At 45.4% G+C, this 25,693-nt stretch overlaps 2 protein-coding genes and 1 long non-coding RNA gene across 3 annotated transcripts in view; 1 reads left to right on the forward strand and 2 right to left on the reverse strand.

Annotated features, from left to right (window-relative positions):
• Positions 1 to 1,364: 1,364 nt before the first annotated feature.
• myh6 (myosin, heavy chain 6, cardiac muscle, alpha) lies at positions 1,365 to 7,160 on the forward strand (the record flags this gene model as incomplete). The annotated part of the gene is made up of 1 exon (XM_084439912.1): positions 1,365 to 7,160. One exon carries the CDS (start codon positions 1,365 to 1,367, stop codon positions 7,158 to 7,160), a length of 5,796 nt encoding a protein of 1,931 aa, XP_084296038.1.
• An 11,238-nt stretch (positions 7,161 to 18,398) lies between these two features.
• The window catches only part of LOC311310285, a 57,656-nt gene continuing 50,361 nt past the window's right edge, over positions 18,399 to 25,693 (reverse strand). The window contains exon 2 of the long non-coding RNA XR_014630491.1: positions 18,399 to 20,464. This is a non-coding gene — a long non-coding RNA (uncharacterized lncRNA). The remainder of the gene's footprint in view (positions 20,465 to 25,693) is intronic.
• On the reverse strand, positions 22,912 to 25,582 carry LOC311310284 (complement C1q tumor necrosis factor-related protein 3-like). The gene is made up of 3 exons (XM_084439713.1): positions 25,301 to 25,582; positions 24,564 to 24,701; positions 22,912 to 23,644 (listed from the first exon to the last, which is right to left on the reverse strand). The coding sequence occupies exons 1-3, from the start codon at positions 25,506 to 25,508 to the stop codon at positions 23,358 to 23,360; spliced, it is 633 nt and encodes a 210-aa protein (XP_084295839.1). The 5' UTR covers positions 25,509 to 25,582; the 3' UTR covers positions 22,912 to 23,357.

Consider the following 25,693-nt stretch of genomic DNA (forward strand, 5'->3'; position numbering starts at 1 on the left):
GGAAAGTACAGCTAAAGGTAGTTTTAGAACATAGCAGGAGCAATTCATCAAAACATCATCATGGTCATCAATAGAGCTGAAGAACGTTTTCCTAATTGGTTCTCATTTTGCTTTGTCCTCATATTGAGGGGAAAATCCCAAAAGTCCAGTCAGCTGGATTAAAATTGCAGTCAACAAGAATTTTCCCTATTGTTCATGATGAATTCATACTGCTCAGGCTACCTCACTTTGCTACCTGGGTCTGTCTTATATCGAGTCTACCACCATCATTGTGGTTGTTAATCAAATGCATACATGTACAAAATGACGTTTGAGACCCACATTTTCAGACATAAACTCAACTTTTACTTGCTACTAAAGTTGGATTAAATACTTTTGACTGATAACAAGCTACACAGTAAAGCATTTAAAGGTTTTATTCCTAGCATTCATGGTATTAGTAATTTCTCTGCTAATAACTAATAACTCCCTACATTTTTTTCCCCCAAGTATCTTGAATGGATCTACAGTATCTACAGTCTGGATCTACAGTCCAAAACTCTTTCAGCAAGTTATTATTAGGTCATGTACATAGTATCTTTTATGGTGACCACAAGTACTGTAGGTACTTAAGTGCCCTCAATCTTTTAAAGATACAATGTATATATCAATTTGTAATTGTAAAGCAGAGCAAACTTTCCACAGTCTTAAAGTCCACATACGACATGTGAGATAAGAGACATGCCAAGCTGGCGGAACCTCTACTGAAAATAGCCCTGACCGTCTTTGTGTGCTATTTGGGAGGCATTGCTGAGTGGAGATGAGCAGAGACAGTCCTCTTTGTGAGAGCTGTGAGGGGTGTCTCTTTGATAGCCACCGTGGCATGCAGCCGACCACCTATTCAGTCAATGCACAGTGTCACAGCTATTTAGCCAAATACCAAGCAATATCTACTTTGAATCACAATACAACCCGTTTCAAGTTTTTTTTCTGAAAGGTTATTACAAAGTTAATGATAAATGGATGTACAAATGTTAAACTTCAAAGTGTATTTCTAGTGTATGTCCACATGCTGAGGTGTATGGAATGTCTATCAAGTGGGATGAGAGGAAAGAGATAAACAGGGAAGAGTCCGTTTGCCTAAAATGGCTGCTACCACCTAAAGGTCTCTCTAATCTGCCCTCATGGCACTTCTCAGCCTTTGGATAAATGTGGTGTCTATTTTGTCATGCCACCAGCTATCTCCTAATTTGGGCTTGTGGTTGCCCTTTATAAAGGACAGACAGCAGTGATGAGCTGTTCAGTGTCCTTTGGAGTCACCAGGAACGAGATCTTCACTCAGAGCAGCTAATTCTCTCTCTTTCTGTGGACCTGCACCCGCAACAATGGGTGACGCTCTCATGGCTGAGTTTGGGAAGGCTGCTTCTTTCCTGAGGAAGTCAGACAAGGAGCGCCTGGAAGCACAGACCAGGGCTTTCGACATCAAGACCGAGTGCTTCGTTGCTGATGACAAGGTGGAATATGTCAAGGGGCAGATCCAAAGCAAGGAAGGGGGCAAAGCCACGGTGAAGAAGGAGGATGGGACAACTGTGACCGTCAAGGAGTCTGACGTCCATCCCCAGAACCCGCCAAAATTCGATAAAATCGAAGACATGGCTATGTTCACCTTCCTCCATGAGCCTGCAGTGCTGTTTAACCTCAAAGAGCGTTATGCTGCGTGGATGATCTACACCTACTCTGGGCTCTTCTGTGTGACAGTGAATCCCTACAAGTGGCTCCCTGTCTATGATTCGGACGTGGTGGCTGCCTACAGGGGTAAAAAAAGAACCGAGGCCCCCCCTCATATCTTCTCCATCTCTGATAACGCCTACCAGTATATGCTCACTGATAGGGAGAACCAGTCTGTCCTCATCACCGGAGAATCCGGGGCCGGGAAGACCGTCAACACCAAGAGAGTTATCCAGTACTTTGCCAGCATTGCTGCAGTCGGCGGAGCAAAGAGGGATGCCAGCAAGGGAACCTTGGAGGATCAAATCATCCAAGCTAACCCTGCGCTGGAGGCTTTCGGCAATGCCAAAACTTTGAGAAATGACAACTCGTCACGCTTTGGTAAATTCATCCGGATTCACTTTGGAACCACTGGCAAGTTGTCGTCTGCAGACATAGAGACTTACCTTCTGGAAAAGTCACGAGTCACCTTTCAGCTCAAGTCAGAGAGGAACTATCACATCTTCTTCCAGATCTTGTCCAATCAAAAGCCAGAGCTGTTGGACATGCTTTTAATCACCAACAATCCATATGACTACTCCTTCATCTCCCAAGGAGAGGTAACAGTAGCATCCATCAATGATTCTGAGGAGTTGATAGCCACTGACAGTGCATTCGATGTGCTTGGCTTTACTCAAGAGGAGAAAATGGGAGTCTACAAGTTGATAGGTGCAATCATGCATTACGGCAACATGAAGTTCAAGCAAAAGCAGCGAGAGGAGCAGGCAGAGCCTGATGGCACGGAGGCTGCTGACAAGTCAGCTTACCTAATGGGGCTGAACTCTGCAGATCTAGTGAAGGGGCTCTGCCATCCCAGGGTTAAGGTTGGCAATGAGTTTGTCACTAAAGGGCAGAGTGTAGACCAAGTCTACTACTCCCTTGGTGCACTGGCTAAGTCAGTGTATGAAAAGATGTTCAGCTGGATGGTGGTGAGAATCAACCAGTCCCTTGCTACAAAACAGCCTCGCCAGTACTTCATAGGAGTGCTGGACATCGCTGGATTTGAGATCTTTGACTTCAACACCTTTGAGCAGATGTGCATAAACTTCACAAATGAGAGACTGCAACAGTTTTTCAATCATCATATGTTTGTTCTGGAGCAAGAGGAATACAAGAAGGAAGGCATTGAGTGGGAGTTCATCGACTTTGGGATGGATTTGCAGGCTTGCATTGACCTCATTGAAAAGCCACTTGGTATCATGTCTATTCTGGAGGAAGAGTGCATGTTTCCCAAGGCCAGTGACCAGACCTTCAAGGCTAAGCTCTATGATAATCATTTGGGCAAGAACAAAATGTTCGAGAAACCACGTGCAGCCAAAGGTAAAGCAGAGGCACACTTCGCCCTGGTCCACTATGCTGGCACTGTTGATTACAACATTTGTGGTTGGCTGGTGAAGAACAAAGATCCACTGAATGAAACAGTGATTGGACTTTTCCAAAAATCGTCCCTCAAGCTCTTGAGTGTGCTTTTCTCCAGCTTTTCAGCTGAGGGGGCTGACAAAGGGGGAAAAGGGGCCAAAAAGAAGGGATCCTCCTTCCAGACAGTGTCTGCTCTTCACAGGGAAAACCTGAACAAGCTCATGACAAATCTGAAGACCACTCATCCCCACTTTGTCCGATGTTTGATCCCAAATGAGACCAAAACACCAGGGACTATGGACAACTGCCTCGTGATGCACCAGCTTCGATGTAATGGTGTGCTGGAGGGCATACGAATCTGCAGAAAGGGCTTCCCAAACCGAGTCCTGTATGGCGACTTCAAACAGAGATACAGAATCCTGAATGCATCTGCCATTCCTGAGGGCCAGTTCATTGACTGCAAGAAGAGTGCTGAAAAGCTTCTGGGATCATTGGACATTGACCACACCCAGTACAGGTTTGGTCACACTAAGGTGTTCTTCAAAGCAGGTCTTCTGGGTACACTGGAGGAGATGAGAGATGAGCAACTCTCCCGCATCATCACTAGGATCCAGGCTAACTCCAGGGCTCTGCTCATGAGGGCAGAGTACCAAAAGCTTGTGGAGCGCAGGGATGCCCTTATGGTCATCCAATGGAATCTTCGCTCCTTCTTGGGGGTCAAGAACTGGCCCTGGATGAAATTGTTCTTTAAGATCAAGCCACTGTTGAAGAGCGCTGAATCTGAGAAAGAGATGGCAAACATGAAGGATGAGTTCGGCAAGCTAAAAGAGGCCTTGGAAAAATCTGAAGGGAGACGGAAGGAGCTAGAGGAGAAAATGGTGACTCTTCTCCAAGAGAAGAATGACCTTTTACTGCAAGTACAGTCTGAACAAGACACCTTAACAGATTCTGAGGAGCGCTGCGAACAGCTCATTAAGAGTAAGATCCAACTGGAATCCAAAGTGAAAGAGCTGACAGAACGAATGGAGGATGAAGAGGAGATGACTGCTGACCTCACAGCAAAGAAACGCAAGCTTGAGGATGAATGCTCAGAGCTGAAGAAAGATATAGATGACCTTGAGCTGACATTAGCCAAAGTTGAGAAGGAGAAACATGCCACAGAGAACAAAGTGAAGAACCTCACTGAGGAGATGGCTTCCCAGGATGAAAACATCATGAAGCTCACCAAAGAGAAGAAGGCACTGCAGGAGGCTCATCAGCAGACACTTGATGACCTTCAGAGTGAGGAGGACAAAGCCAACACCTTGACCAAAGCGAAAGCTAAGCTTGAGCAACAAGTGGATGATATCGAGGGTTCCCTTGAACAAGAAAAGAAAGCCAGAATGGAACTTGAGCGCTCAAAGAGAAAGCTTGAGGGAGATCTGAAATTGACCCAGGAGAACGTGATGGATTTAGAGAATGACAAACAGCAACTGGAGGAGAAGCTCAAGAAAAATGATTTTGAAATCAACCACCTGAGTGGGAGGATAGAAGATGAGCAGGTGGCAGGTGTTCAGCTCCAGAAGAAGCTGAAGGAAAACCAAGCCCGAATCGAGGAGCTTGAGGAGGAGCTGGACGCTGAGCGAGCAGCCCGAGCAAAAGTGGAGAAGCAACGGTCTGATCTCTCCCGCGAACTGGAGGACATTAGTGAGCGCCTTGAGGAGGCGGGAGGGGCCACCTCTGCCCAGGTGGAGCACAACAAGAAGAGGGAGGCTGAATTTCAGAAGCTTCGTAGGGACCTGGAGGAATCCACCCTCCAGCATGAAGCCACTGCGGCGTCTTTGAGAAAGAAGCATGCCGACAGCGTTGCAGAATTGGGCGAGCAACTCGACAATCTCCAGCGTGTCAAGCAGAAGCTTGAGAAAGAGAAGAGTGAGCTGAAACTGGAGTTGGATGACTTATGCTCAAACATGGAAAGTGTGGTCAAGGTAAAAGCCAACATGGAGAAGATGTGCCGTTCAATGGAAGACAACTTGAATGAGTACAAATGCAAGTATGAGGAGGCTCAAAGGTCCCTCAATGACTTTTCCACACAGAGGGCCAAACTGCTCACAGAAAATGGAGAACTTGGACGCCAAATGGAAGAGAAGGAATGCCTCATATCCCAACTTACAAAGGGGAAGAACTCTTACACCCAGCAACTGGAGGACTTGCGCAGGCAGCTAGAGGAGGAGGTCAAAGCAAAGAATGCACTTGCCCATGCTGTGCAGTCTACTCGCCATGACTGTGACCTGCTCAGAGAGCAGTTCGAGGAAGAGCAAGAGGCCAAGGCAGAGCTCCAGAGGGCGCTGTCCAAAGCAAACACTGAAGTATCTACATGGCGGGCAAAGTATGAGACTGATGGAATTCAGAGAACCGAGGAGCTGGAGGAGGCTAAAAAGAAGCTGGTGCAAAGGCTGCAAGAGGCAGAGGAGGCTGTTGAGGCTGTGAACGCAAAGTGTTCCTCCCTTGAAAAGACCAAGCATCGCCTCCAAAATGAGATTGAAGACCTGATGTTGGACCTAGAGAGATCCAATGCAGCATCTGCAGCCTTGGACAAGAAGCAGAGAGCCTTTGACAAAGTCATGGCTGAGTGGAAGCAGAAATTTGAAGAGTCACAGTGTGAACTTGAGGCCTCCCAGAAGGAGGCTCGGTCTCTAAGCACTGAGCTCTTCAAACTGAAGAATGCTTATGAGGAGTCTTTGGATCATCTGGAGACCATTAAGAGAGAGAACAAGAACCTCCAAGAGGAGATCTCTGACATCACCGACCAACTTGGGGAGGGTGGAAAAAGTGCCCACGAGTTGGAGAAGTTGCGGAAGCAGCTAGAGCAAGAGAAGGCAGAGCTCCAGTCTGCCCTGGAGGAGGCGGAGGGTTCACTGGAGCACGAAGAGAGCAAGATCCTTCGGGCCCAGATGGAGTCCAACCAAATCAAAGGAGATCTAGAGAGGAAGCTGGCTGAGAAGGATGAGGAAATGGTGCAGGTCAAGAGGAACTACCAACGCATGGTGGAGTCACTGCAGAGCTCCCTTGAGTCTGAGAGCAGGAGCCGTAACGAAGCCCTGAGAGTCAAGAAGAAGATGGAGGGTGACCTCAATGAGATGGAGATTCAGCTCAGTCAAGCCAATAGGCAGGCAGCTGATGCCCAAAAGCAGCTCAAGATCATCCAGTCCTACCTGAAGGACACCCAGCTGCAGCTGGATGATGTCACACACGGCAGCGAGGACCAGAAGGAGAACGTTGCTCTTCTGGAACGCAGGAATAATCTGATCCAGGCAGAGCTGGAGGAAGTGCGAGCCATTCTCGAGCAGACAGAGCGTGGCCGGAAGCTGGCTGAACAGGAACTGACTGAAGCCACAGAGCGCATGCAGCTCCTACACTCCCAGAATACAAGCCTCATCAACCAGAAGAAAAAGCAAGAAGCTGATCTTCTTAATATGCAGAGTGAGATCGAAGACGGCATACAGGAGAACCGTAATGCTGAGGAGAAGGCAAAGAAGGCCATCACCGATGCAGCCATGATGGCTGAGGAACTGAAGAAGGAGCAGGACACCAGTGCCCATCTGGAGCGCATGAAAAAGAACATGGAGCAAACCATTAAAGATCTTCAGCATCGTCTGGATGAGGCAGAGCAGATCGCCATGAAAGGAGGTAAAAAACAGCTTCAGAAACTGGAAGGACACATCAAAGAGTTAGAGAACGAGCTGGAGGCCGAGCAGAGAAAGAGTGGGGAGTCCATCAAGGGGGTACGCAAGTACGAGCGACGCATCAAGGAGCTCACCTACCAGACCGAGGAGGATCGCAAGAACATGGCTCGTGTACAGGACCTGGTGGACAAGCTGCAGCTGAAGGTGAAATCTTACAAGCGCTCAGCTGAGGAGGCTGAGGAGCAGACCAACGCAAACATAGCCAAGTTCCGCAAGCTGCAGCACGAGCTCGAGGAGGCTGAAGAGCGAGCAGATATCGCAGAGTCTCAGGTGAACAAGCTGCGCGCCAAGAGTAGAGACGGGCCCGGCAAGAAGAGCCAGGATGACTGAGGGGTCCACAAAGCCACAATATCACAGGTATGTTGCTTAGAACAATACAATAACTCCACTTTCTCACAATTGTAGCTTACTGTAGAGCACCATGTATTACAAGAAGAGGTTAAATATCTTGCAATAACAAGAGTATTAAATAAATATTTAGGGCTGTTAATAGGCTATATGCACAACTCCAGCACTTGAGACATGCTTCTCTATTTCCTGTCTTACAGTATTGGATTAAATGATTATTCAGGTGTGCCTGATCATTGTGCTGCAGTCAGGCACACCTGATTAATCACTTCATCCAACAGTGTAGGACAGGAAATAGAGAAGCATGTCTAATTTCAGGAAGTACTGGAGTTGTGCATATATAGCCTATTGATTAGGGCTGTCAATATTAGAATAGTACGCCTGTAAACTGATTATATATATATATATATATATATATATATATATATATAATTACATGATCAGTAATTCATCTTATTAATCTTATGACTGTATGATCTTGCCTTGAGAAGTTCAAACAATACAAATGCAGCAGGATGTTTCTGAATCGTTAGTTAACATCTTTTTTCCCCTCCAGATCGGGGTCTCCTGAGGCCAGAAACCCAGGAAAATCTGAGAAGCTTCTGGAATAAATTTTTTTCTGAATTTGTCTGCCCACAAAAATTGACTGGGTTGTCTTATTTCATTAAAAGTTTGTGTGTTATTACTGTACAAGCACTGAAAAAGTTAGTTTTTCATAATACTGTAGGTCCCCTTTAATGGAAATGGTAGCACAAAAACATCATTCAGCAAAAAGGCACTGCGCCCAACAATTCTCTTGAAAGTAGTAGTGAAAGTAATGGGAATGTCAACAACTTTGTAGAATGTTCCATAATCTTGACTTAAGAAAAAACTGTAAACATTCTAATTTGTCACTGTCTAGATAATAAAAACATCTGAATGGATGGTAAAGTGGCTTTGGGGATCTTGTGGGAGTATAATTTTCATGTTTCAAAATGTACAGTTTTGCATTGAGAGTGCTATAATGTATAATTTGCATATTCCGAGTCACATCTGAATACCAAGCTACAATCTCTGATTTTGGTTAAACTAAAATGTTTCTTCTCGTATATTGACTAGCAAGAGCAAACACCATCAATACAGTTGGGAAATGGCTCCAAGTTAGTATATGGTTAGATACTGTAAATTAGCTGTGCTTAACAAATTAGAGGGAACCTGTAATGTGATTATAATGTAAAGCTGGGGAAATGATGGGAAATGTTGTGATGACAAGAAAGATGTTCTCCCAATGCTACTTAAAACCCTGATCAGCAATGTGTGAAACAGGACCACAGCCCTGGCTACTGTAGCTAGCTCAGCTTTAGCTCTGTTGCATGCTGTTACAGCAGCAGTGCTAGACTCCGCCCATGTGTTTTCCCTCTCAAAACTAACACAAGTAACACATTATTAAATAAGTAACAGCTAACGAAGAGCTACAGTCGCTTGCTGGGGCTGTGTTGCGCTGTTGCACACTTTGCGGATCAGGGCTTTAATTACTTTTGATAGATAATCTTAGACTCCTGATTTGGTCTCTATTTTAAGTTTGAGCCTACTAAACATGAGATATTGTATGTGGTAAAGTACTTTGAATGTGGTTAAAAATGTATCCACTATCAATAAATTGTCCTACATTGCATATGAATACTACCTACTATATCTGCCCAATCCAACCATTAACATTCTGTGAATTCTAGCACTAAATAAAACCACTGCTTTGAGAACTGACTGTGACTCATCACTTATTACTGTTCCCTCTTGTTGCTCAGAAAATTATGCAACTTTGTGAAAACACGAATTTGAATGAATTTGGCAGGTGGCTCTTTAGTCAGTGAAAGGGAGAACAGGTCTGTGCCTGAAGCCTCTCGCTGCTACATGTTCAAGCAGAGAACAGAGAGGCTTTGCCACACCATACTGAAACTAGCAGTACGGAGGGGTTTGGGTGAAAAATACGTTTGATCCATGCCAGTTCAGACAGAGTAACACCAGCAGACAATGATTATAACATTGCTAGGAGTTCATGTTTGCTAGATCTTCCAAATTTGGTGAGGATTACAGGCAAGTACATTCTTAACCACAAGGCAGAGAGTGTGGTATTTCTGCTCAAGACTGCTGTAAACCTTCCATGAGATACATTTCTATACTGGTTTATACAAGAAGAATATTCCAAAGTCACAACCCTGACCACTTAATTGAACTGAACTTGAAGTGTGCTGCAGTAGGCCTATATAGAGTTAGATTCTGTACCTGAATACTTTAATAACAACAACGCCCTCTGTAGGGACATCTGAGAAATGAATGATTGTTCTTTGTAAGAAGATGCACTCAAGTAGGCCAGAAATTCGTTTTTTCCCTCAGCATTAAAGTAGCCTACTGTATTAAAGTTGGGTCAAATGTACAAGGAAATATAGTCAAAGCTGAATTCAGGAGGTGTACATTTCTTCTTGAATTGTCTCAATTGTAAAAACAACTATAAAACCAATACATTTACTGAATGGTGACATTTGACACAGTATGGTGATGCTTTTCAATTAACATAAATATGCAGATGTCACTACAGCCATGTCCTCATCACAAACAGCTGGACAGATTCAAGGCATTACATTGTATTTCAGTGCCAATCATGAGAGTGACACTGAGACAAAATAAAGTTTATGAGACAACTGTAAAATTCACTTTATTCACGCAGCTGCCATTTTGGTCAGTCTGATGTAATTGGTACGGATGCAGAAGTGCCCGTTGACTCCAATGTTAAAAGTTCACTATAAAAACACCACTTCAAGAACCATAATAGTCAAAATAACCGGCTGAATACACTGCCGTCAGCTACATTCACTTCCATGTATTTTCAAAAGCGAAAACAAGGGCAGTGAATCAGAAGAAGACAGTCACAACAAGATGACAACGGTGACAGCTCATACTAAACAGAGCCTCGGACCAGACTTCCCTGGTCATTGTCTCACGTAGTCTCCTCTAGTCTGCCTTTCATGTGACACTACACACACACACACACACACACACACACACACACACACACACACACACTCACACACACACACACATACACACACACACACACACACACACACACAACATTGTAGTTCACTGCTATAGTCATGCATAAACATAATAACACCGTTACTGTCCATCTGTCTGTCTGTCTCTCTCCATCCCTCTCTCTCTCTCTCCCTCCCTCTCTCTCTCTCCCTCTCTCTCTCTCCCTCCCTCCCTCTCTCTCTCTCTCCCTCCCTCTCTCTCTCTCTCTCTCCCTCCCTCTCTCCCTCCCTCTCTTCCTCCCTCTCTCTCTCTCTCTCTCCCTCCCTCTCTCTCTCTCCCTCCCTCCCTCCCTCTCTCGCTCTCTCTCTCTCTCCCTCCCTCCCTCCCTCTCCCTCCCTCCCTCTCTCTCTCTCTCTCTCTCTCTCTCTCCTTATTGCATTAGCTTCCCATCACCCGTCTCTCTCTCTCTGATCCCGTGGCGGAGGGCGGAGATGTCTGATGCAACTAGGGCTGGAGGAAAGCAGAGAGCCAGATGTGTGTTTGATGTGCAGATGGTGGCTGATCTGACCCACCAGACCAGACCCGTTTAACCAGGATCTGACCCACCAGACCAGACCCGTTTAACCAGGATCTGACCCACCAGACCAGACCCGTTTAACCAGGATCTGACCCACCAGACCAGACCCGTTTAACCAGGATCTGACCCACCAGACCAGACCCGTTTAACCAGGATCTGACCCACCAGACCAGACCCGTTTAACCAGGATCTGACCCAGCAGACCAGACCCGTTTAACCAGGATCTGACCCAGCAGACCAGACCCGTTTAACCAGGATCTGACCCACCAGACCAGACCCGTTTAACCAGGATCTGCAGCGCTGAGCGTTACGCTCTGGTTTGAAATGTCACAGCGCAGAAGGAGCAGTCAGTGAAGATGCTATCAGTGACCTTTGAACCAGTTTGGTCGAGGCTCGTCAGATAGCATCTTTTGGACGAGACGGAGGACTTGATAATGAAAGCATGCTTGTTTTCAAGCACGAACACAGACTCAGTTATGTCTTATCTTAAACAACTATCACATGAAAGCTATTATAATAATTACTCTCCTAATGTATTCCCCACGTCTGTCATCTCAAATGGAAACCATTCTTAGGTAGTGTGTGTCACACAGACTTTCTCAAATTGTACTGTTTAGGTATAAACTAGACACCAGTGGGTTTCCAAAAGAAGCCACTACAGATCCCAGCATGCCTCTTGGTATGGGGGCGGAGCCATTTCCACTCTGTTACACATGGGGAGATGAGAGGCCGCGTGCACATTCCTTTCTTCATTGTAGATTATATAATGTCATCTTCATTTTTGTTTGGGAACTAAACATTGTTTTATTATCAGGATATATCCAAACACACACGCACACACACACGCACACACACACACCCACGCACACAGACACACACACACAAACACAAACACACAGCACATCACTTGTAGGAAGAAGAAGAAGAAGAAGAAGAAGAAGTAGAAGAAGAAGAAGAAGAAGAAGAAGAAGAAGAAGAAGAAGAAGAAGCAGAAGAAGAAGAAGAAGAAGAAGAAGCAGAAGAAGAAGAAGAAGAAGAAGAAGAAGAAGAAGAAGCAGAAGAAGAAGAAGAAGAAGAAGAAGTACTACTCTGAGTGAATGAGTGAGGCTATCCCACCTGGTGTTTTCCTATAGCAGAGCACCCACAAGAGGTAGAACAACAGAGGCCACGCCCCTTTTCTACCTCTCAATGGGATTAATCTATTGCTCAACAGTGGGTAGCTAATAGTCTGCCTTCACATTCTGAAACAAAAACAAAACAAACGGGTTAAACAGGTGGATCTAGAGCAGAAATCGGGAGAAAACACATTTTGCTACTCCCTTTCTTTTTTTAAACTAAACTTTTCACACTGAAGAAACAAAAACCAAACCCCCATTCAATTCCACTCACTGTTTTCCATGACCTAAACAACTTGAACCCGGTGAAGTTAACGAGCTCTGGATGCCGAGGGGTTTATTGGCTGTAATTGAGTGTCCTTAGCAGCGCCAGTCAGTCCTGGACATGTTCTGTCTGCCCACAGAGTCACCGGTCCGCTCCGTGTTTACAGCTCCCAGCTGGACCCCGGGCGGCGCCAGCCCGGCCCATCGATCACCCCCGACGCCGTCAAGGCCACCCGGGTGCCGGCGCGGGGACAAGGTCTGGTCACAGGATGACCGAGACGCGGATGACGGAAGGATGTGACGTCGGGGGGGACGTTACAGTCCAGGACTGACGGGCGGCTAACTATAGCTCTGGAGGAGGACGTCATGGCGGCGCCCGTTCTCGAGACAGGCCGACTGCTGGGCGTACAGATCACTACGCAGCGATGGTCTGTGCATGATTGCTGATCTATGTTTCTGAATGGTTGGGGGATATTTGAAAATAACCACTACTGAATTGAATGATTAGCTGGTGTCACCTATCTTGATACCCCTCCTTTTAAATGATGTTTGGCTTCATTGTCGATGACTGTACTGTACTTTCTACTGTTTATGTGTATTGTATTTTTTAAATTGTAATAGGACATATAATTCATCCTGTGTGATGAATGATTCAAGTTGTCCTCATAAAACGCATAAAACAAATTCAAACTCAAACTAGGCACACGCTGCATCTGCAAACTCAAGAATAGTGTTCACAACACATGACATGACATGCAGCACACATGTATGTATGTATGTATGTACACATGTATGTATGTATGTACACATGTATGTATGTATGTATGTATGTACTGTGTGTGTATGTATATGTACAGTATGCCCGTGACTGTCTACGCATGCACACAAAATAGTGCACAGGAGACCACACAAACCCAATCCCACACACCAAAACAATTCTCTCCTATATCCTATACTATACGTCTGGAGGCCCAAACACAGTGGAATAAGGACCCGGAGGCGCATGCCGGCAAAAAAGACTGATTGGTAAACGAACGCTGAACTGTCAGTTAAAGACATTAACCCTGCAGCCTCGTCTGCTACTCCCAAGAGCTGATCAATAATTCATACCAACCCCACTGGGAGTGTGTGGGGGAGTTTAGAGAGAGATAGAGGGAGGGAGGGAGGGAGGGAGGGAGGGAGGGAGAGAGGGAGAAAGAGATAGAGAGAGGGAGGGAGGGAGAGAGAGAGAGAGAGGGAGAGAGAGATAGAGGGAGGGAGGGAGGGAGGGAGGGAGGGAGAGAGAGATGGAGGGAGGGAGGGAGAGAGAGAGGGAGGGAGAGAGAGAGAGAGAGAGACTGGTCAGGCCCTGCACTAAATATCACGTTTACATTATACACGGCATGGAACCAAACACTTCCTTTCTTTGTTTCCCCGGCACAAAAGGGGGAATAAAAATAAAATAAAATAAACATCGGCCATCGGCCGGATTGTTATTTTAAACATCGGCCTCGGCCCAGAATTTTGCAATCGGTGCATCCCTATACACTATATAGTCATGAATTCAGAGTTAACGAATCATTGGCTCCTCACTTGTTCCTTAGTAACTACTATAGTATCCCCCAGTATGTTCTCTATGAACCCATCATTATCTACTATTCAGTCAGCAAACAACAACAAACTCTTCATCACACACAACAAACTCTTCATCACACACACAACAAACTCTTCATCACGCAGTGAAACACAAATTACACATGGTGCAGGGAGGCGGCAACGCCGAAACACACACACACACACGCACACGCACACGCACACGCACACGCACACACACGCACACACACACGCGCGAATGACCGGAGCGTCCGCTGATGAAACTTCCCCCTGCTGTTAACACATCCCGTCGTCCTTCCCCCAAGGGCTGCTGGGAGCAGACAGTAGGCAGCGTGCAATCCTTCCCCCAAGGGCTGCTGGGAGCAGACAGTAAGCAGCGTGCATGCTGGGACGCGCCCGGGGGCCAACCAAGGGCTTCTGTCCGTCATCACCAGGGACAGACAGCGTTAGTAATCTGGTCTTCTGCATGTTTTTCGAGGAGAACATGCAAACTCTGCACAGAAAGGCCCGGAGCCCTTCTTGCGGTGAGGCGGCAGTACTAGGTACTGTGCCACCGTGCCACACGTGAGCGATTTTGGGGTCAGTGTCTTGCTCAAGGACACATCGGCACACTCCGGAAGCTGGGATCGAACCGGGGACCTTGTGACCCCCAGCCGGCCGCTCTACCTCCTGAGCTACGGGCCGCCAGAAATTGATTCATAGTTAATCAGTAACTACTCATTAACTAATCATTCGTTCCCCACTAGTTCCTCAGTAACTACTCACATTTCTGTGTACCTTATTGTAAAGTGTCACCTCCAAGTCATCATGTTGTCGTGTATATACATTATACAAAACCATTAGCAAATTCTGAATGACAGACAGTCAAACAGACGTTGAATTACCACCAAACAGCTTTTATAGCCTATTAGATTCAGATCTGAGGGTCTGGTGAACATAACAGGAAGTGAAAACAAATCGTCAGTGGTGAAGGAGCATAGGAAGGCATTCTTAATTTGTCTGGATCTGGTCCCAGAACGCCGAGGCGACCAGCTGAGGTCTCTTCCCTTGACAGTCACAGACCGTCAGCGAGCGACAAATTCAGCTCTGCTTGTTTGGGAACACGTCAGCGTGCGTCACGATGCTGACACTAGGCGACGAGCAGAAGAATTGGGAGAAGGCTACTCTTGCCTTGACCTTGCCTACATTCATTTATGCAAGACAAACATGGGGGGACGTTGGAGAAATAGTTTCTGACATTAAGTTGGAAGGACTGCATTAGCCCATATCAAAAGTCTCAAACGAATTGCTACAGCATTGACAGTGAAAATAACATTTTGGAGGAAGCACTCGTGAACATTTGTGAGGGTCAAAATCCATCCTTAAAATGTCAATACGTTGGCCATTCTAAACTTCAGTGGAGCTGTCCAGTGCTGAACTGATTTGGGTTATTTTAGCCTTACTCACTGGCACGTAAGACCGTCGTCTGTGTATTTCAATGGTTAAATAATACTGAGAAAGAGATTTTTGAATGCTTTGAGACTCGAAATTGTTTGTCTCGTTATGTTTTGCTAGATCTTATTTTGATAGGCACATCGATTGAATGATTGGCTAAATATAGGCGATTAAAACGCAGATGGGCAAATCGTTTCGTTATAGGCTGCGTAGCCATAGGCTTCATGTCGTAGCAACAAAATGCTGATGAGCAAAGCATGCATGGCATTTGAGGACAGCGGGCTATTTACGAAATTCACGGCTATTAGCTCTGACGTCGCTCCTTTAAGGACCCGCCCCTCGACCATGATGGAGACCAGCCCGACTGCTTCATTCGCTAAACCACCGAGAACGCGTCCCTGCGTAGCTTATGATCTCTGTTGATGTTAATGACCGGGATACATCACATCGCTCCGACCGCAGAGCCTATATAACCTAGCCCGCTGCTTTCACCGGAGCTGTTTGCATACCTGGTGGATTGAAGAGCACGGGTGCGTGTTGTCCACCGAACAGAGCACCGATTAATGAATAAGCAACGCCAATAATCTACCCAAGACAAGATGCGCGTGAGAAAAAACAGTTTGGTTACAAAGTGATCCTCTGGAATCGGTGAAGGACACTGCGCGTAAAAGATCCAACGTCTCCATCTTCTCCCGCACCGTGGATAACCTCTGATCGGTCAAGACGGACGGCGTGGCGGAGTACAGGGGTAAAACCCGGGGCAACATGAGGGACAGGGACTTCATGCCCAACATGGAGCGGGGGAAACCTGCAACATATACTGGGGATAAAAAGGCGAAAATGGCTGCGAAGACAAACCAAAAGTGGGTGAGACTGGCCACTGTTTTTGCCTATGTTCTGTCTGTGTCTTTAGCGGCTATCATACTGGCGATCTACTACAGTCTGATATGGAAGCCAACCTCCAACTCCTCGTCGTCCACGAGACCTGGACCTGTGGTGACAAATATGTCCACCAATATTACCTCGACCGTGCAAAATACTAGCACACACACAGTTACTATTCATACCGACGTTATACAGGATGAGGCGAGGTCAACGGTGTCAGCAACCCTTCAAGCAGAGACCCAGACCGAGGTATTTCAATCGGAAGACCGCAATAATAAAAGTCCCAGGATTCAATTAGACAGCAGTTTGTCCACAGCGGAGGACGGACTGACAAGAGAGTCTGTGACTTCGCAAAGCCACGCCACAGAACCCAAAACGAACCCCACCGTGGTCGAGCGCACGTCTCCAAGTGTCACCGAGGCAAAGGATCCATCGAACCTACCAACGCACGCAAACATGCCGGACCAATCGCAGGGGGAGACCTGGTGGACATTTGGATCGGTCTCCTCCGCTGGAGTGCATCATGGGTCTCCGGAGGGATCTGGGGAGTTGTTTCGGGAGACTCAGGCCACCGACTCTATCCGGACGCATGGCTTTGCGCTCACAGAAGCCTCGGCGGCTCCAAGCGTTAGCGAAGAGAATTGGCGCATGGAGCCTACCTCTGACAAAGTAGGACCGGTCACTTTTACCGGTTCACAGCGTATTCTAGACATAACGGACGGCTCTGCTGATATACCGGAGGAGGTTGCCATGGCCAACGATGATGCCACACTGAGAACTACCCAGTCATGATCGGTGCGCGCTTTGCTATTTTGGACAATCACACATGCATCATTAGAACAGACGTAAGGATAGTATAACCTCACTATTCCAGAATTTGAGTTCTGCCTTAAATACTACCGATTCTCTTATGGACATGCCATCAATGCGGGGCTTATATGACGAAACAATACTGTTTTGCGCACTGTTTCATATAAGCTATGTGTGTAGTATTGGGGCTGACGTTTAGAGCCATAAAACCTTATTTAAACGGATATGTATATGTTGAATATTGGTATTTTGTGAACAGGAATAGATGGGCAGATTAATATTAAGTTCCGCTCAGGTCTGTATAACCAGGTCTGTGTAACCTGTGTTTCATTGTTCGCAACAGGACGTTTTAGCCAAATTGGGTAACTTTATACGAGAGACCCGTGTGCAATACAAAGTCTATATCAAGAGACAAATAAAATACATTTTATTAAAAGTGTGTGACGGCTCATGATTGTGAGAAAGAAATAGAAATCAAGAAAAATATATTTCTGTAGCCTTATTGAAACATGAAGCTCTCCTTTGAAATGTGGGTCCCTAGACCTGTAAGGACTGTATTTTCACCCACATTGCATGTTTTGAAGTGATACATATTCTTAGTATAATAATATTGTTTCGTGGTGGATGTTAGCTTGAAACATTGAAATTACTTGGACTTGGAGAGTTGGCTCACATTATGAGTTATAAAGCAAAAGTTACAAATACTCAAATTAGAAATGTGGTATATTAATTGCTGTCCCTTTATGTATCAGTACATATACACATGTATTATTATTCATTTGATATTGTCAATCTATGTGGTCTTAGTGTTCGATATTGAAGGGAAATGTCTATTCCAATGGTTAGGCTCATAGACACTAACTAAACACAATACATTTCCAGGATCAAAGCTGATACATCACTTGCAACAAGACTAAGGCCTGATTCATAGTCGACGTAAACAACGCAAGCTACGTTGTGAACGCAAGCTCCAACATGACTCGAGAGCTTGCGTTCTGTGTTTTGTTTTGTGGAAACGCAAGGAATTGCACTATTGCTTGCGTCAAGTGACAAATTTCGGCATGACACACGCGAGGACGCAAAGAGCTTGCGTGGCCTTGCGCTTATGTAGTTTGCGTCGACTATGAATCCGGACTAACACTGCTAACGCAAATTGTCAGCCTCTACTTGTCTATGCTACGTTTTCCTCGTGATACCGTGCTGGCCTGGAACACCAAAATATCAGTAACTATAGTTGTTTTAAAGCTCATCAGTTCTGAGAATGACACTGTTTGAGATGTCATAGGTCTCCACCAATGACCACTGATGCGTGAGCTCATACTGGACATCAAGGTTTGACTGAGTCACAGACTCACTGCATGGTTGTTCTAGCAAGACAAACTCCGATGGATCGTCTACTTTAAGACAAAAATGTGTTTTCTATTCCTGGCACTGTAATAATAGTTATGCTGCCAGACTTGAGATGAGAATTGATTGTTGTTGCCTTTTTCTTAAAGCAATTGTCTGCGGCAAGAAACACCAATCCGTGGAAATATTTAAAAACCCTTTAATATGAAAGAGTTATGTGACCTTTTCCATCACTTTATCTAAACAACAACAACAACAAATGATAGCCTATAGGGTAAGCAAGTTGGTATTATGTGGGTGGGGTCGTCAGGACAACAGGAGAAGTGCCATGGAAGTGGCGGCCATGTCTGTCCATGTGACACAAATGTGAGCAATGCACCATGGGAGGCCTTCAGATCGTTAGGTTTTGTTGACCGGCGATAGGCCTCAATGGGTCTTCGCTAAAAAGCTCCTGTAGTGATTAGTGAGGAGTATGCAGATGAAACAAGATACTTTACAGTGGCTAAAAGAATCCCAGATGCTAGTGCACCCTAACATCTGTTATGTCATCGAGAACTTGTGACCTCGCCATCGATCTGGCATGTAATTCATCACTGGGGGGTATAAATCAAAGAGAGTTTCATCACTGGGGGGTATAGATCAAAGAGAGTTTCATTAACTGTGATGATGGATACGTTGTCTTCAAGGCAGCCAAAACCCTAGAATGACCTGTGACCTTTGAGATACCTGATCAATATTCTACCCACATTCACACCTGTCAAGCACTGATAAATGCCGTGACAGAGAAACTAAAGAGGGTGGTGATCAAATACATTTGAGGTCTATAGACGAATAACCATATATGTGTGTTTTGATTTTGGGGGGAGAGCTTGATCATTAGCAGATGTACTGACCATACTAATAATATTTAATTTTGTGTGAATGAATTACATCACTTGCAAGTATACAATGTCTACTATGTAGTGTAGTGTATTTAACCCTATTTTAATGTAAAAATCTGAAGATACTGAGATTACAAAGCAGTAAATGTAAATGGCACTTGTGTGGTTCGTCATCTGTAGACTTCATTTGGTAAGACTAGGAGTTCCAAAAAAAACAAACCCCACACTCGTTTTTAAATGAATAACGCACAGAATGTGTAGAAATGAGCGTGAAAACTGCACTAACATAATAGCTCTCTCTCGGTACGAGGCAGCAAATGTCCGTTTATTGCAGAGACAGATGTACTGTTCACAATTGCGTACAGCAGCAATGAAACGTGTAGCTTGCAAATGATACCGGACCCTGGATGATTACTCTGACGGTTAATGAGGCGTGTAAGTCCTTATGGAACGCACTGAGGCAGCGAGCGTGCAGATGGGGCTGTTGGACTGAACATATGTTATATAATCTCTCTGGTTTTTGTCAAGGATTGCTTCATGGATCTGTCTATGAAGGGAGGGTTGGAATGGAACAGTAGGAAGGGATGAGACTGCTGGTTCTTTTTTTTTAAAGTTTTAAATCTTTTTTTATTTAATCAGACTGTAGTCTTGAGATGAATTAGATCTCTTGATCAAGAACTAGATCGCCTCACTCCTGCCTGCTGAACGTGGGCTCTGCTCATCCATTTTAAGATAAACATATCTTTCGATGCTCTCTGACACATTATCAGTGAGATTTCCAGGGTGATTCCAGGGTCAGTGATCAAAGGGTCAGTGGTTCGAATCCCAGCTCCGACTGTCCACATGTCGAAGTGTCCTTGAGCAAAACACCTAACCCCAAATTGCTCCCAATGAGCAGGTTAGCACCTTGCATGGCAGCTGACGTCATTGGTGTGTGAGTGTGTGTGTGAATGGGTCAATGAGAGGCCATTGTAAAGCGCTTTGAGTGCCGCTAAGGTGGAAAAGCGCTATATAAGTGCAGTCCATTTACCATTTAACATCGTACACTCTCACCCAGGCAGAGGTTGATGGGACTGCGTGTCCAGGTGGGACTATCGAGGACCTCCTGATCCCCTGCCGTCTCAACGAATGACCAGCCACCTCTTGGCGACACTCAACAGCTCTTCAAATAACATCTCCAAACATCCCTAAATCACCACACGCTGTTGGCTTCTAAGGCCTGCTCAACAGGAACGCACTACACTACAGACTGCAGGAACAGCTAGCCTATCCAACAGTCCCACATTCTGTTAGCTTGTGAGGTTAGCCTATCCAACAGTCCCACATGCTGTTAGCTTGTGAGGTTAGCCTATCCAACAGTCCCACATGCTGTTAGCTTATATAATATCAATAATCTGAGTGTAAATAAAATTAAATGAAATAAAACATCCCGAACAGCACAAAGTAGGGACAAAATGGTTTTAACCTTTGTGGCGGCTGTAGCTCAGTTGGTAGAGCGGGTCGTTCAGTGATCGAAGGATCAGTGGCTTGAATCCCAGCTCCTACTGTCCACATGTCGAAGTGTCCTTGAGCAAGACACCTAACCCCAAATTTCTCCCAATGAGCAGGTTAGCACCTTGCATGGCAGCTACCACCATTGGTGTGTGAATGTGTGTGTGAATGGGTGAATGAGAGGCCATTGTAAAGCGCTTTGAGTGCCGCCAAGGTGGAAAAGCGCTATATAAGTGCAGTCCATTTACCATTTAATCTGTGAGGCTGGTGCCTCGTTGTGACCATGGGACCTCAGAGCTGTTTTAGGCATGTTACTCTAGCACAGCCAGAGAGTTACACAACCACGTAGCTTTCACAGCAGAGCTCGTTCACTGATCTCTCTGGATTAGTCATAGCAATATAGACATTACACTGCTTAAAAATCCTACATATTGGATATTTATATACAGTTCCTCCTTATGTTAGTCTTATAAATGGTAAATGGACTGCACTTATATAGCGCTTTTCCACCTTCAAAGCGCTTTACAATGGCCTCTCATTCACCCATTCACACACACATTCACAGCTGCCATGCAAGGTGCTAACCTGCTCATTGGGAGCAATTTGGGGTTCAGTGTCTTCCCCAAGGACACTTCGACATGTGGACAGTCGGAGCTGGGATTCGAACCACTGACCCTTCGATCACTGAACGACCCGCTCTACCAACTGAGCTACAGCCGCCCCAGCACAGCACAGCACTAAAAGAAGTCAACATCCTGTTGAGAGTGACCTTTTCACGATGCACAACTCGAGCACAGAGGCTAAGCTCCTGTCTTGGGACCCTTCCAGAACAATCTCACCAAAGCCCTTCCGTGTTTGTGCTGCTTGCTCCCCCGGGGGAAGACAAAACAACGGCCCTGGTCCGCTAAACGCATCCCCCCTCTCGCGCCTCTGAAGTTGCGCTCTGATCTGACATCGCCTTCGTTCCACCACACAGCTGTTAGTATTCCAGATTTGTGATTTCTCAAAGGAAAGGAGGGATGAATAGAGAAAGACAAAAGCATATTCAGAGTATTCTGATGGGGCCGCCGTCGCGCTCTAACGGTGTGCGAGCCTCCCTTCATTACCACGTGTCGGCGGGACCCTTCTCAACGGGGGAACAGCTCCCGTCGGATCTAAACAGAGGCGTGTTTTTGTCCAGAGGCGGCCGCTGACACGCATACCTTCACCCAGAGGAGCGCTTCCCTGATCACCTATGCATACGTATCCGTCTGAATTCTGGGAAGCAGGTGCGTGCCATTCCAAAGGGACTGACGACCTCTAAACTGCCCAAACTATTGGTGACAGAGGTATGGGGTCTCCTTTGCGTCAAGGGCTGTCAGTAAGTGTCACTAAGAATGGGTACCTAGAGAGGGAAGGGTGTGAAATTTAAGAGTTGGAGTAAAGCCACAATAATATTCTATTCTATGCACAAGCTCCAATATTTTCGTTAGAGAGGGGCTTTCAGCAAATCAGTCTGCAAATATAGATTAGTATAACATGAAATGTACCGGGACTTATATCTTCCAGAGGAATATAGCTAAACAATTGAGCTTAAAAACAAGCCAAGTACAATTCTTCATTTATACTTCAAGCAAACTGTATAACAAAACATGCACTTCCAGCCTAAACTACTATAGGTAAGCAAGCCTTTTGATAACCAGTGTTTCTCGGGCCTAGTGGCCAATAGGGTCGGAGCCTATCTCCTGTTTCTGTAGCGTGAGGCAGCTTGATGTACAAGTACACCCCCTGGACATGACGCTAGTATTAGTACTACTGTAGGTAATTAAGTGTAAATCTTTATCAAACCTTATATAGAGGCCAAACTGAAACCCTGTCCACATGAACACGAACGCCCGACATCAAACCAAACTGGAACATTAAGACAGGTGAGGCCGGCTCACTGTCACTATGACAACCTAGACCTGCTTAAATCCTCTATCCTTCCTGATCCACCATCATACAAGTCATCACTGAGGTTTACCAGCCCCAGATATGGACATGCAGAGAGGTGATGCGACTTCACAACATGACTGAGTGTGACAGAGACAGTGGCCGAGTATTCACCAACCTGAACCTGAAACATCTACAACAGTTGGCAGTTGGTAACCAGGGTAACCAATGTTTTCAGAGAGATGAGTCCAATTTATGCTTCGACAGGCGACTTTTTTGTTGTTGTTGAGCGACATTTGTCGAGTGACACCTTTCACGAAGCATAAATTAGGCTTAATGCTCTTCTTCTGTATTTCACTCTCAGAATGCGATCAGTTGAGTCAGTCAAGTGATATGGGATGACAAGCAGTCTCGTAACTGAAAAAAGCTTTTATTTCAGTGCTGTAGGTGTAGTTTTGAGGACCCATAACTTGTAGCTACGTCAAAAAAAAAAAAAAAAAAAATCTGCAATGTTTATTCTTCAATTAATGATAATTAATGGAAATAAATGGAAAGTAATATAATTCCACTGGTATTGTTAGGGCACTAAGTAACAGGCCTGCGGTCCTGTTTGAATCCCTGGTTTGAACAATGCATCTTTCCCTCCTCCCTCCCTATGCTATAACACGATTGGATAATGGAGATCTATGCTCTAACACGATTGGACAATGGAGATCTATGCTCTAACATGATTGGATAATGGAGATCTATGCTCTAACATGATTGGACAACGTAGGTCAACGCATGCAGTAACCAATTCAGTCACATAAGATCAGTGATTTGACAGGAAGCAAGGAAGGTTAAGTGCAGGTCAACAGGGTTATTCTCTGATCCTCTCGTCGGGGAAGAGCAGGAACCCGCTGAAGGTGCTAATGTTGCTGTTGTCGAAGACGCTGGTGTTGGGCCATATGACGATTTTGACCTCGTCTCCTCTGAACAGGTGCAGAGTGATCCCGTTGGTCCCGCTGTTGTGGACACCCACGGTCACGTAGACGGCGGCCATGGTATTACCGTTCTTATCGAGCGCTATGTTCAGGACCCCCGTGTTCCCAACGTTACCAGTGAAGGTGAAGTAGTAGGCCCCTCCCAGGGGGGCGGTGAAGATGCCTGTGTCGGAGGAGAAGAAGACGCTGCTAGCCAGTGATCCACACATCCACGGAGAAACATAGACCCCGTTTACACCTTGCACTAAAATGCGTCTCGTATCCAGATTGTATCCAGATTGTATCTAGATAATGATTAGGCCTGATTACATTTACACCTGCCATTAATATGTGTTTTCGAGTATCTTCAACCCGATCCGTTTGAGATCCGATCGACTCTGTCCAGCTGACAATCGAACGTCACTTCCTGTTTGTGCTTGAATATTTTCGTCCGACCAAATTGAGAGTAGACACTTTGTCTCGTCTGGACTCAATTTTCATGCTTTCTTGCAAGCATTTGTATCACATATCTTCCACGTTGTTGATATGTGGATTAAAAACGCATTTCCATTTACACTTTTATTAACTGTGGTCGAAATGCGTCCCTGACCACCTCCGGAGGTGGTTTGGCCGATCGGATCGCAATCAGTCCTCAAAACGTTTTGGGCGCATTTACACCTGTACTTTCATGTGGTTTAGCACGATCAGATTACAATCTGATCACCAAAAACACATTTTAATGCAACGGATCATAAAGTGACACTGGCCAGGGTGAATGCACATTCTATGGAAATAGCAGACATTTTATGAATGATATGATACGACAATCGCATCGTATATGGATGGATGGATGCTAGACCAAGGTGAAAATAATTTGTCATCCCAATCAGTTTAGGTGCGCTTGATTTAATGTACGTTGTGCATCTGATCTGAAATCTCACATGTGATACCAGTCTAGTATGCAAGCAAGCAAAACAAGGCAAATACACTGCATGTACACTTGGCTAAGCAGACACCCTTTGAACTAGAACTGTTTGAGAGACTGGTGATCAAATAAACAAGTATCAACATTGTGAAATGTACGTATTGGGTGAGTTAAATACCTGTATCGGGGCTGTAGGCTTCGCCAATGTTTGTATTGACCTTTTTGAATAAAAGGGTAAAGGTTTCCTTATAAGGCCCCTGGTAAGTGTGAACAGCTTGTTCCACTAGAGAGGCGGAGAACGCCACCTGCGGTTTGTCTACAGAAAGAAAGATGCATTAGAAAGGCTCAGGGAGATGTTAGGGAGAGGTGAAAGGTTGCTCCCGCGTTGTTTAAAGTCGCACTGAAACGGACATTTGAGATCATCTAACTTCCGTAGTTTAACGCATTCCCGACGCAAACAAGCTATGAGGGTGGGACATATGTTTAGAGGAATTTGATTGTAACATTGACAAGTGGACGGGTTTTAAGAACTTTAGACAGATTCGATAGAAGGATAGCGTTGATTGACGGGTGGATGTCGTGAGATTATTGGCCTAAAATCTAAGGTACCTGTTGTCGTCATTGCACGTGACCTACCGTTTTCCAGGAAGTAAGAAATTATATAGTTTGATATGAGATTACAACAAAAGTAGAATTTTGATTTTTTTTTGGCATACATCGTTGAATAGGTGAACACTATGACCAATTATGTGAACCAAAATGGGACAGAATGCTTTTTTCATTTCAGTGCGACTTAAAGCAAGAGTTTGAAATCCACATTTGCAGGTCTGTCCCCAGATACTATTAACATTAAAAATACTTTTTTAATGATCAATCGAACACACACACACATGCGCACACGCACACCACTATTACCATTGCCTTGACTTTCAAGTTCCTCCACTCTGGAAGTCAGACTCTTCAGCTGGTTCAGAATCTGTTCCATATCGACCGGAGGAGGAGGAGGAGGATGAGGAGGATGAGGAGGAGGGGTTTGGTCCACCCCCGTCTCTGTCTCTGTCTCAGGCCAGGCCACAGACAGGCCGCACGACAGAGACACAACCAAAGCCAGAAAACACTTCATTTCAAGACTCAATCTCTGCAACAAAATTGCAATGAGATTGGACTCTAAACTGTGCTGATGGGTCTGGCTACTGATCTGCATGCGGATATCTTTATTTAGATGAAGGCTAGCTGACCAACAAGTTAATCAGTCTTAAAAAGTCAACGAGGGAAGAATCAACATCCACACTATCTCCTTATAAGGTC

This window comes from Borostomias antarcticus (assembly GCF_949987555.1).
Source record: "Borostomias antarcticus genome assembly, chromosome: 6".
Taxonomy (NCBI): domain Eukaryota; kingdom Metazoa; phylum Chordata; class Actinopteri; order Stomiiformes; family Stomiidae; genus Borostomias; species Borostomias antarcticus.